Below are 13713 nucleotides of genomic sequence, written 5' to 3' on the forward strand. Positions count from 1 at the left end.
TGATTGGACTTATCATCGCACAGTAGGAAAACAAATCTAACCTGAATTCTTGACTACATTGGCTATCTATTTCTATTTTACTAGCAAATTTTTGTTCTTCTACTATTCCCCAAGATTTTTAGGGCAAATCTGCTGAATTTGCTTCACTCATAGATTTCACCTTGAGATCCATTTTCCAGTTCTGGTCTTCAATTTTAAAAAGAACCATAAAGCTTTTCTCTACAGCCAAGGAAGGGGCTGAGGCAATCTGAATGTGTATGACCAAGAGCCATGCTTCATTTTTGAATATGGATTCTCTCAGTGCCTATCTGGCATGTAAAGTGGCCAGCTGTGAATATCAGAGTAGGCAGTTTGTATGTTAACAATATATTCTGAAATATAGGCAATGTGTGAAGCAGTTCTTGGATTGATAAATGTTTCCCAACAATTAATGGAGTGTATATGTCTGAAAATTCCTTTGGGTTATAATAGATTGAAATTTAGATTGGGAAGGGTAATGATTTTATTGCCAAGGCTTATTGCCAAGGCTGCATTTTAATTTCTTTAGTATCTAAAGGTCATAAATGCCTTGGGTCAGTGACATCAGCAGAATAGGGCTGGAGGTTTCTGAAAAGTATCTTGCTTCTTTAAATCAATCATTTTCCAGATGTTTATCAGAATTAATGATCCGAGAGCTATAATGCCTCTGTAGACAATAGATAATTGGTCTTTACATTAATTCTGATATCTAAATTTTCTTGCCTTCCTTGAACACTGTGATAATTTTTGTTTCATCTTTTCCCATATTTTTTTTTAAAGTCATGCCACCATATCACTTTTCCAGATCCTAATCATAAACTCTTACCTAATTTTGAACCTTGGAATGAGGTTGAATTGTAGAATCTGCAGAATCCTTAGTTTTTCATTTAAATTCTTAGCAAATCTTAAAATATGAATAGCTGCTAACATTATAAAGAAAAAAACAATCTTTGCCATGGATGCTTATTTAATGGGCAAGCTTGACAACATTATTTGAATGCTCCTGAGCCTTTATAATATTTTTAAAAGAACTGTAATATTTTTAAAAGTATTAACACTCCCAGTCTTCTCAGTTTAAGACAGAGTTTTTCCTGTTTTTTCTCAGGTCTGAATAAAATTTATCCATTTTTAAATCTCATTTCCCTTCTCCTCCACACAAATGTTTCCCAAATTAGCTGCAGAAGAAATGGACAGAAAATGTTTGTTTCCAAATTAACTCCTTTCTAGCCCAGTCACCTCAGTTTCATCACTGCCGTTATTTAAGTGACTGCAGTTGTATACTTTGTTAGTGTCATAACAACAACAACAACAAATTCTTGGCAACTGGTGTGCATAACGTGTGTGGAATTGCAAACTATCTTCTTATCTCACAAATAATTTGGCTATTCTGATGGTTAACTAAGCAATTATTAAGGGATTATAGAGAGAGAGTTGGCATCGTTGTTAAATCTTTTCCCCAACCCAATAATCCTTCTCATCTGGTAAACCAGTAGGGAGCATCATCTACAATTTCAGCCTCAGTAAACCACTCTAAATTATCCATTACATTTAACAGATGTCAGGTTCCCTTAGATTCCTGGTGGTATAAACCCAGGGCAGCTGGATGCTCAGATGACTTGGTTGACTTAGTATGTGACAATAAACAAAAAACAGTAACTTTTTATATCCAGATAACAAAAAAAATGAAAGGGGAGGAAAAAGCACTTGATCCCAAAACTTGCTGCTATTTATATACAGGTATTCCTATATTATGCTATATTATTATTTGTTTAATCATTATTTATTAAATAAATAACAAATACATTGGTTTGCACAACATGCTAAAAAAGCAGCTTAAAAACTCGCTGTAGTTGGATTCACATAACTTGCCACATCACTGATTGAATTGATGTGTTTATTCAGCTACAAACTGAGGTTGCATTTGCACCACATGTAAATCCAACCAAAGCAATTTCTGTTTTATCAGATAAAAGATCGCTGCATTTTCCAAAGGCCAGCTGGTCTGATATGTCATACTCCTACCATTTCCAAAATTAAGGCAATGGCTTTACCCATAAATTTACACACAACTGTTGCTTAGTTTGGACATTTGAAACTTGATTTATTCAACTATGATATGTACAAGCCTTTTGGTTACTCATCTTACTATCTTTAGCTGCAATTAATGTAAGAAGTCACTAAGTTTTTCATTTTTGCCCAAGCAAGGAAACCATGTTATTTGCCTGAAAATAAGCAATGTTATATGATGATTGGAAATTTAAAACCTTGGCTTGATCCAAAATGAATATCCATCGTTTCCTGGTTCAGACAAAACAGGATATTATGCACTGAAATTTTGTGCATGGCTACCATGTATTATACACATAGGAAAAAGAACAAAGGAACAAACAAATCAGTGGAACAACTTGCCTCCAGAAGCTGTGAATTCTCCAACAATGGACATTTTAAAGAAGAGCATGGACAACCATTTGACTGAAATAATATAGGGCAGGGGTGTCAAACTCAATTTCAATGAGGCCACATCAGGGTTGTGTTTGACCTTGGGGGGCTGGAGTGAGTATGGCCAGAGTGGGCATGGCCAGCTCAACATCACTCATGTGGGCGGCACTTATGGTGGCCAGAGCACTCTGCCAGCGAAAACAGCTCCTGAGCTCCCTTTTTGGCTGTGACGGCCTCCTAGAACCCTCTGCTAGTGAAAAGGGAGCTTGGGAGGGCTACCCGCTGCTGTTTTTGCTGGCAGAGGCACCATGGTCCAGTCCTTTGTTGTTTCCAGGGCGGCCATGCAGGCCAGATCTAAGTACCCTGTGGGCTATATCTGGCCCCCGAGCCTTGAGTATGACACTGCTGGTATAGGGTTTCCTGTTTGAGCAGGGGCTTCCACTAGAAGACCTCCAGGGTCCCTTCCAACTCTGTTATTCTATATTCTAAAGAAGACTGCTTGTAAGCCAAATATTATTATACTTCTTTTGAAAGAAAATACTTGCTGCATTTAGAAAATCAAATTTTCTCCACCGCCTTGAAAGGGGTTTTCCCTGCTGCCTTGAAAGAGGTGGTGGTGAGACCCCTCCTCAAGAAGCCTTCCCTGGACCCAGCTATTTTGGGAAATTATCGTCCAGTCTCCAACCTTCGCTTTGTGGCGAAGGTTGTAGAGAGCGTGGTGACATGGCAGCTTCCCCAGTACCTGGATGAAGCTGTCTATCTAGACCCGTTCCAGTCCGGCTTCCGGTCCGGATATAGTACGGAGACAGCTTTGGTCGCGTTGGTGGATGACCTCTGGAGGGCCAGGGATAGGGGTTGTTCCTCTGCCCTGGTCCTATTAGATTTCTCAGCGGCTTTTGATACCATCGACCATGGTATCCTGCTGCACCGGTTGGAGAGTTTGGGAGTGGGAGGCACCGTTTATCGGTGGTTCTCCTCCTATCTCTCTGACCGGTTGCAGACGGTGTTGACAGGAGGGCAGAGATCGACCGCGAGGCACCTTACTTGTGGGGTGCCTCAGGGGTCGATTCTCTCGCCTCTCCTGTTCAACATCTATATGAAGCCGTTGGGCGAGGTCATCAGTGGCTTCGGGGTGAGTTACCAGCTGTACGCTGACGATACGCAGCTGTACTTTTCCACCCCAGGCCACCCCAACAAAGCTGTCGAAGTGCTATCCCGGTGCCTGGAAGCCATACGGGTCTGGATGGGGAGAAACAGACTCAAGCTCAATCCCTCCAAGATGGAGCGGCTGTGGATGCCAGCACCCCGGTACAGTCAGCTGCAACTGCAGCTGACTGTTGGGGGCGAGTCATTGGCCCCAACAGAAAGGGTGCACAACTTGGGCGTTCTCCTGGATGGATGGCTGTTGTTTGAAGACCATTTGGCGGCCGTCTCCAGGAGAGCTTTTTACCAGGTCCGCCTGGTTCGCCAGTTGCGCCCCTTCCTTGACCGGGATGCCTTATGCACGGTCACTCATGCTCTTGTCACTTCTCGTCTGGATTATTGCAATGCTCTCTACATGGGGCTACCCCTGAAGTGCACTCGGAGGCTTCAGTTAGTTCAGAATGCAGCTGCGCGGGTGATTGAGGGAGCCACACATTGCTCCCGTGTAACACCGCTCCTGCGCAGTCTTCACTGGCTACCTGTGGTCTTTCGGGTGCGCTTCAAGGTGTTGGTAACTACCTTTAAAGCGGTCCATGGCTTAGGGCCCGGGTACTTACGGGACCGCCTGCTGTTATCTTATGCCTCCCACCGACCCATACGCTCACACAGAGAGGGTCTTCTCAGGGTGCCGTCCGCCAAGCAATGTCGGCTGGCGGCCCCCAGGGGAAGGGCCTTCTCTGTTGGAGCACCTACCCTCTGGAATGAACTTCCCCCTGATTTGCGTCAATTACCTGACCTTCGGACCTTTCGCCGTGAATTGAAAATGCACTTGTTTATCCAAGCGGGACTGGCTTAATTTTTTAAACTTTTGAATTTTAATAATTTTAATTGGGGTATTTTATGAATTTTATGGGTCAAATCTGACGGTTTTAAATTTTTGGCCGTTTATAGAATATGTTATTTTAATTTTTGTTTTAATTTGTATATTGTACTGTTTTTTAATCTGGCTGTACACCGCCCTGAGTCCTTCGGGAGAAGGGCGGTATAAAAATCTAAATAATAAATAAATAAATAAATAAATAAATAAATAAATAAATAAATAAATAAATAAATAAATAAATAAATAAATAAAATTCTCTGAAAGGACCCATTGAAAGTAACCATATTCAAACCCAGAATCACATTTTTTAAAAACAAAAGAAAACTCCTCAGTCATTAGCTTTATATTAGCTTTGTGCACATTCCTGTACAAATTTGTTTCTTCCTTTCAATGATTTGGTAAGTTTAGGCACCATAGTGACTATAATTACAATTATCATCAAACTATGGTTTGATATCTGGGGATTCCAAATCATTGTTTCCAAGTTCATTGCAGCACGTTTGGACTTCTTTTGCTAGATCAAGACTGTAAGAGTGTGTGTGTGTGTGTGTGTGTGTGTGTGAGAGAGAGAAAGAGAGAGAGAGAGAACTTAGAGGCAGAGCAGACTATCTAGAACAGATGTTACTTTGTTAAATTCATATTTTTAAATATACAATTTTAAGAATGGATGCTAGAATTCGTTTGCTTTCCAATTCCATCTCATTTCTTTTTTCTGTCTTATCAAATCCTTTAGATTATAAATACTGTCTGTTTTGATATCCATATATATTTGAAGCATTTAGGTATTTTACATGTGATGGTTACACAACAAACATGGTTTGGGAAATAACATGAATGCAGTCATAATGGTTGTATATGAAAGACAGAAAAATGCGACAAACAATATAGTTCACTCTCGATCAGCTAATTTGCCCTCTCCCAAAGGAGAAGCAACAGTGGCGGGCTGCCTCCGGTTCGGTCCGGTTCTTGCGAACCAAGGGAGGGCTCCGCTCACCCACCCGGATGTCATCATAGACGATCTGCACATGCACAGAAGCTCGGTGTGTGCGCGTGATTCCATTGCGAACTGGTAGTAAAGGTAAGTAGAACCCGCCCCTGAGAAGCAATGACTACGACAGCACAAGCAACCCTGAAAACTGGAGGTAGGGGTTTCTGGCAAAAGAAGAAGAGAGCTTCGGAAAATCCTCTCGAGTATATTGCTCAACACTAACATCTGTTCTGCAAGAGCCTTAGACAGAACCAGCATAAAAAAACCTGGATATACAACATATGGCTCTGACAAGAACTGAAAGGCAGCCAACAGTTTTGCAGCAGCCACTTGAAGCTGGCATGAAGAAGAGTCTAATGTGGCTATGATTGACACTGCAGCTCAAGGCACCACCGAGCTAGGTTAGGAGAAGATTAGTACGCACAACACTGGCTCGCTATGCATGTGGCTGCTGGGAACAGCAAAGATCTCTAGACGGCATTCAACCAAGAAGCTTGGAGATTGCTAACCAGCAAATGGAGTTAATTTACAGCAGGACTAGAGGCCAGCTCATCTTTCTGCCTGCAGACACTGTCTAAAATATGTAGGATCCTGTCAAAAAAAGAGATGTACTTTTTCGCACCTTACTGGGAAACCATCCATTTATACAATGACAGTATGAAAAAAAGCTATGGCTATTTTGAAGGAATGGATTTTTGGGAGCTTCCTTATCTTTTATTTCAGCACAGAAGTGTTGAAATAAAACTGAAACAATCATATTGAAACTGAGACAGTCACAGAGGAAGACAAATTACCTTCTAAGTATGGATATTTACTGTGTATGCCAGCAGCAGAGAGTGTCGTCTTGACAATGTGATTACTACAAGCCGCCCGCAGTGAAGACACCAAGGTCCCCTACCTTTAATATTTTTTTAAAATTTAATTTTTGTTTAAATTTGGAGGCTCAATGCACTGAAAAATGAAATGTTGGATTTCATCCCACTACTTTTACTTCTATGTGGGCTCAAAGCATCCACCTTGTAGCCCAACCTGATTACCCATAAAATTATTTAAGGAAGTGTAGGTTCTTCATAGCCATTATAATCTATCATCTTAGTTGATGCAGGGATGTAACAATGGGCCAGTGGAGACTTACAGGGTGATAGCACAGTGGGGATCCAGGCTGGAGTGAAGAAGGTAGAAGAAATATGTATCTGATGCACTCATTCTGTGTGTACATGAAGTAGGGAGCTGAGATTTATATATGAGAAAAATGTGGCTCAGTTCAAATAGCATATTTAACTCAGTCAATATCAGAGCAGTTTTATGAATTTGCTAATCCATTCCAAGTCCCATCTAATAACTCCTTCTGGAAAAGACTGTAGATAGCAATAACATAACATAACATCAGAGTTGGAAGGGACCTTGGAGGCCTTCTAGTCCAACCCCCTGCCCAGGCAGGAAACCCTACACCATCTCAGTCAGATGGTTATCCAACATTTTCTTAAAAATTTCCAGTGTTGGAGCATTCACAACTTCTGAAGGCAAGTCGTTCACAACTTCTGAAGGCAAGCAATAGCACAGACTTATATTCTGCTTCACACTGCCTTACAGCCTTCTATAAGCAGTTTACAAGGTCAGCATATTGCCCCCAACAAACTGGGTTCTCATTTTACCAACCTCGGAAGGATGGAATGCTGAATCAACTTTGAACCAGTGAGAACTGAACTGCTGAAATGCTGGCAGCCGGCAGTCAGCAGAAGTAGCGTGCAGTACTGCATTCTAACCACTGTGCCACCACTATTAGTGTAGACTATAAAGGGGCTTAAAAAAATCATAACCATACTAAATGCAGTAGTAAACGAATTCTACTGTTTGTCCAGGCAAGAAGGAAACAGCTATTGACCATAATGAAACCTCACCCGCATTCTCTTGGCAAAAAGGGAATACCAGCCAGGACTGAAGAAAATGAAAATAGGTATTCCCCCAAACAGCAGACTTTAAGCTGGTGAGGGTGACTCTGCTGCCAGATAAAAAATAAAGAACATGGCTTGATTAACAGTTGACTGTACTCAAGAGTATTGTCTGGACATCATATACGGAGTGGGATTGAAGGAATAAACAAACTTGATAATAATTTGTGTGGGTATGTGGATGCATATGTGAACAGATGTTTGTGATTTCAAAGGAATCTTTTTTAAAAATGAAACTCAAGATTCCAATTTGCCTCACAGATTATGTGATTTGATTTTTAACAGGTCAAGTTTTTCTACTGTAGAATGGGATGGTTTAAGACTGGTTGTTGCTCACTAGGACAGCAATTCTGTGAAATAACACCATTCTCCCCTTGTTGTGATTTTGTATGGCATCTATGACAGAAAATCCCAAACATTGCCATTAGTTCTAAAAGGAGAACTCTCCACAGGATTGTAGAGACAGATCCTGGCGCTTGACCTTGCAAACATAAGTCAGTTTAATCTTCTGAAAGGAACGAGAACAGAAATATTGACTAACAGGCAATTTCCTAATCTACATGTCCCCCAGCAACTGAATCAATGTAAGATTTAGAAACTATATTTACTGTCTCCCATATCTTCAATCAGTAAAAGACTATAATGGAATGGAGAGGAACTGGAATCAGGTGATTATAGTCCACTGGAAAGCTCTATTGCAAGGTTGATACATATTCTAGGAGGGGCTCCTACATTAATAGTTGTAAAATATTTTCAAGAAGTTGTGAAATGTTAAGGGGTGCAGTGGCTGAGCGGTTAAGATGCTGAATATGTTGACTGAAGTTTGGCAGTTTGAGTCCCAAGTACTACATAATGGGGTGAGCTCCCATTCTTGCCCCAACCTAGCAGTTCAAAAGCATGCAAATGTGAGTAGATAAATAGGTACCATTTCATTGGTAAGGTTACAGCATTCCAAGTGCTTTGGCGTATAGTCATGCTAGTTGCATGACAATGGAAGCATCTTCGGACAATGCTGGCTCTCAACTAGGAAACAGAGATGAGCACCGCCCCCTAGAATCGGTCATGGCTGGATGGGAGAAACATTTACCTTTTTTTAAAAAGAAAGTTTTTATGGAATGATCAGACTTTGATTTTCCGTATCAAAATTATGACTTTCATTTGAAGACTGAGGTTTTAACGCTCTTCAATTTCAAGTATACCTTTGTGTATGTATTTTGACCTTATTGCTTCCTGTAATGGAAGGATTAAAAAAAACCAATTATGAACACAATTGTAAAGCTAATGTCTTGCTTAATCTCTTGGAAGTCCTAACTTTGTTTTTAGTTACAATTCAGTTGGTATCCCAGATAGCAGGTACAGCAACAGATAAACAGTGCCTGCAGGCCTCTATACTTTCTCATCTCATGAAAGTGGGCAACAGTGAGCAGATTCTCAATGAATTACTGAAAACTATACAGCAAATAAGATGCTTTGAATTTTATTTTTATTCACAACTAAAGAGTTGTATGAAGATTTGGCAAACTTGTGGATAATTTGGAATAAATTGGAATATCCTCATTTAATAAATTATTATGGTTGGATTTTAAAAAAATACTATTCATCCAAGTATAAAGGCTGGCTTTCCAATTCTTTATGTTGGAAGTGCAAATATATAACTAACTATCCTTTTGACAAACCAGGCACTCTCTGCCCACCTGGATCTGAGTCTCTGCCCACCCGGATCTGAGTCTCTCTGCCCGCCTGGATCTGAGTCTCTCAGTCGAGGGCTGGCGCTGAAGTGCCTCCACTTGATGGTGTTCAGGGGAGTTCAATCTCACGGCCTGGAAGCTGAGTCAGGGAAAGCCACGGGGTGTATATACTCCATGACAGCCATGGGTTTGTTCCAATAATCTCAAACACATTAGTGGACATATGTCTGACTTTCCCTTCACTTGAGGGCAGTTTTGTGGTGATCTGAATCTAGTGAGCATTATATCTAGTCCGCTGTTGTGGTTAGATCGACTTCTGGTTCAATTAAAATTGATGTTCAAAAGGGAATCTGAGCATGGGGACAAGCAAAAGTTCAAGACATGAAAAAGGGGAAACCTTTACTTTTTTACCCTGTTTTCCCCAAGATAAGACATCCCCCAATAATAAGCCCAATCGGGTTTTTGAGCGCACGGCAATAAGGCCAAGTGCTTATTTCAGAGTTCAAAAAAATATAAGACAGGGTTTTATTTTCGAGGAAACACGGTACTTTCCCTACTTTATTGCACTGATGGAATGTCAGAAGCAGCATACAGATGTAATCATTATTGTTAATAACATAACCTTTTTTTTTCCTATGGATTTTTTTTGTTTGAGTTTTTCTTATACTTCGGTTATATCTGGTTTAGTTAGTTGTTATTTGGTTCCTATTTTCTTTTTATATATTATGCCATTGCTTTTTAATTTTTTTAAAGGCATAATGTGGTTGTTTTGGCTTTGGCTAATACAGCATAACTGCTATAGATATAATAGTTCTATCATCCAGTCAATATAGTTTATTTAAATCGCATGAAGTTTCACATGAAGGTAACATGGTTACTATCAACTAGATTGCGCCAGCATTTAATTAATACAACTTAAAAAAAATCTTTACCAAATGATAACAAATTCTGTCTTGTTTTTCCCTTGAAAAGTTTGGTTGAAGTTGACTAAAACTGGTTACTGAATATATTAGGAACAGTAACACATGTGGGAGAATAAATGGAATGCTTACCAAATGTTTATTTTGTGAACCATAAAATCTCTTTCAAATGAGCATTCAACAATTCTGCCAGTTTGATAAGCACCTTTGGGACACTAAAATTTTACTATAGTTGTAGCTGTTATAACCCCCATAAGCCATTCTGCCAGACAGCACTGGCTGAAACAAGCAATGCTCAGCAATGTTCAATGGCATCCGCTGATCTGTTGAGAGCAGCAGATACACCATATATGGATCTGACACTGGCACAGATCCCAAAATGCTCATGAGCTCCGCAACTTCATGAAGGCAGCTCCCTTTGTGCAGCAGGCTAACAGTGAACAATTTGAAAAAAGGGCAACAACATACAAGAATAGGAGAAAGAGTTTGGTCCTGTTCACTAGCCAGGTATTTGACCACTGATTCAGGAAGAGTAATTTTGGCCTGATGAGAGCTGCCATGCTCAGTTGTTAGCTTTTAAACAAAGAGAGAAATGATGTATGGTATGGTATGGTACGGTACGGTACGGTACGTATAATAGTTGGTGCCAATGGATGATTTCAGAAATAACATCCTTTGTAAACTCCTGGGCTGTTATCTGTAATTTAATTCACTGAATGACCATGAACAAATATAGACCTCTCTCAAATCGCCAAACAAATGATCTGACATATATATCAAAGAGCTAATCTTTGGTAGACTTCTCAAATTGATCTAAAATGAAGGTGTCAGCAACCTTATCTCTACTAAAGAAGGATTAATGAGCAGCAGTGACCTCATGTGCCAAGGGTATTCATCACCACACAAGGATAAGGCAAGAATCCAGCAAATACAATGTTGAGAGGTACAAGTGTCAGATCCAGTTCATTTTTATTGGAGATAACTAATTAAGAATGCCTATCTCCAAATAAAGCAGTGATTTTCCTACACAAATGTCAGGAGAGTGCTTGCTGGTTTGCTGATTCAGCCACTGGAGTATAAGCTAGATAAGGGATAGATATACCAGAAACAGTTCAAAGCATAGTTGATGGGCGGCTATTCAAGGAAGTCTACCGTAGAAAGAAATAGCGGAAAAGCCGCTGTGAGTTCCAGATTCTGAAGCTTCACATCTCAGGAGAAGGTACATTATTATATGCAAGGAATAGTTAAATTGTTTGCCCAGGAAAATAACCAGGTAATGGCCTTTTTAGTAAAAGCACTATTCTTGGGCTACCCTCCTCATAGTGAGGCCTACTTTTACCATCAGTCAGAAGTGTTTTATAATAATATGCAAGTTAATCATTCTATTTTTTTTCCATGGAGGGCCACTGAAAATTGACTGGGAAAGAAATTGGTAGTAATTGAAATTGATAAATTTATTGTTTAATCATTAAATGCCACATAGAATATTTTGAATGCTTCTTAAACAGAATTATTACTTCCATAAAATGAAATTCAAATGGAGCATTATCTTACAAGTTCTACTGATAAGACTGTTAAGAACAGTAATTGACATAAAGTCTTCCTAGAACAGACCAAAGGCCTAGTTAGCCCTCCCCCCCTCCCCTCCAGTAGCCAGCCATGAAGCTCACACGTATAAATGAAGAAGCAGCCATGCTGCACGGAAAGTTCCTCATCAACCATATTTAGAACATGAACAGTCACATCATTAAATACATGCTTAGAATAGCAAGTAGAAGCATGTCATGAAAATCAAAAGACTAAATGACCACATTTCCAGGCTTAGAAAAATAAAAACATAAGGCACAATATACCAATAACCAAGGGAGCTGAATATTCAATTTCCATGCCATTCTTTACTAACCATTATTTTCACAAGTTCTATTTCATCTCATTTATACTTAGGAGAGAACACCTACTGTATATATTTAAGACACGATCTCAAATAATCATCAATATTCAAAATACATCTCTTATCAGATTTCATTGTTTCCAGTCATTTATTCAACATGCACAAAAAATGAGTTATTCCATTCTCCAGGAAATTGCAAAAATTGGATTACTAATCTTTGATGCATAGTAAAAAAATAATTTATGAAGACTATCAATGCAGGTCAATTGCCAATTACGCAAATGACTAGTGTATGAAAATACCTGTATAAATAAGTATGATCAATGGCAGGAGAATTTGTACAACGTGATTTTATTTTTTCATTATTTTTTAATGAAATAAATCTTACAGATCATGTAAATGTTTGCGATAGCATCAGTCTGGCACTGTCATCATCAGAGAAGTTTTTTTTGACCCTTCTGTATCTAGCATACAACTTTGGTATCCCTTGTAGAGTTTTCAGGTACTAGGTATACCTGATGCTGCTTTGATTCTGAGCCAACACAAAAGCAGTCAGATTTCTTTAAACCAGCTTTTAAACTAGTAATTCTCTGAGTATATAATTTGACCCATAAAAAGGCTGCGTTATTAGTTCTTCATTTCCTGTGCTTTTTCTGATGTTTTTTGCTCTAAGTCAAAAACACATTGCTGTTATTATGTGTTATGTCGTTTCTCTGAAAACCTCTTTCCTTTCCTAAATGTTGTTCCTAAATTCTATTCTCGAAGCCAATTTTTCTGCATGTTAATATTATTAAAACTGATAGAATGTGCTACCTTGTTCAGTATTAACTGCTAATAGGTATTTTTGTTTCCACTGTACAGGGTAAAAGAGGTGGACTTCAATTAGAAGCACTGCTTTAATGTAAAAGAAAGAATCTGTTCCATGACTAGATCTTTTAATTCATTAAGCATTCCAAATTATTCTAAAAGGAAGGTGGAATTATCTCCATGTACCCTACAAGATACAAAATTGTAATAAGGGGTAGTGCCATTCTACACCTTTCTAAACAATTTGAAAGCAGAGCCCTCCTAGTACCTGATAAAATTTGACATTTGCATAATACATCTTGATTGCACAATGCAATCTTTGGCAAACAGTGTAAGTCTGACACTAACAAAGTCATTACTCTTTGTGGAGTTATTCTCACTAATGACTTGTTTTACCTTACTGACAATCACAGCTAGACAATACTCTGCTTCCCCCCATCCATCCCGGGGGAAAAAAAAACTTTTTCTGTCAGATTTAAGACATGATTGACAAAAGGTAATCCGGGGTAAGAGAGATGATGGTGAATCAATTTGCAGCTCTACCTTTATATACTGTAATGGCAAAGCATTTCAGGGATGATGAAGTTGATTCAGTGATGACAATCTGAGCATTCAATAGCAAGAGCTAATCATATACTTCAGCCATCAAGCTTCGCTTACCAACATATTCAGAGAGGAACACAACAAAGAATGGAGTGACCAGGTCATTAATCCCTTGCACGTAGCCGCTGGCAGGGTGTCGGATGGCCCAGATAAACAGGATTCGTTCAAAGATCTAGAGAAGAAGAAGGAAAGCCAGGTGCTTGAGTTAGCCATGCCCAAGGAAAGAGAAAGAAGGAAAAAGCCTGAACAAAAGCAGGGGAGGAAGAGGTTGTGATAAGAGTTAGAAATGCAGAGTGACTAAAGAAATAGCTAGGCTTGAGGTTCTTAGCAGCAAAAGAAGATTCAGCATACAGTGTACCTGACTCCTAGGATGCCACGTGCAGA

The 13713-nt window shown here is 39.4% G+C and overlaps 1 protein-coding gene across 2 annotated transcripts in view; it reads right to left on the reverse strand.

Moving 5' to 3' along the window:
• Positions 1-13713, reverse strand: part of TBC1D22B (TBC1 domain family member 22B) — a 43090-nt gene that overhangs the window by 12540 nt on the left and 16837 nt on the right. For both annotated transcript variants that reach the window (XM_058177453.1, XM_058177452.1), the window contains one exon: positions 13387-13501. In XM_058177453.1, coding sequence (XP_058033436.1) covers positions 13387-13501 — 115 coding nt within the window. The remainder of the gene's footprint in view (positions 1-13386; positions 13502-13713) is intronic.

This window comes from Ahaetulla prasina, chromosome 3 (assembly GCF_028640845.1).
Source record: "Ahaetulla prasina isolate Xishuangbanna chromosome 3, ASM2864084v1, whole genome shotgun sequence".
In the NCBI taxonomy this organism is placed as follows: Eukaryota; Metazoa; Chordata; class Lepidosauria; order Squamata; family Colubridae; genus Ahaetulla; species Ahaetulla prasina.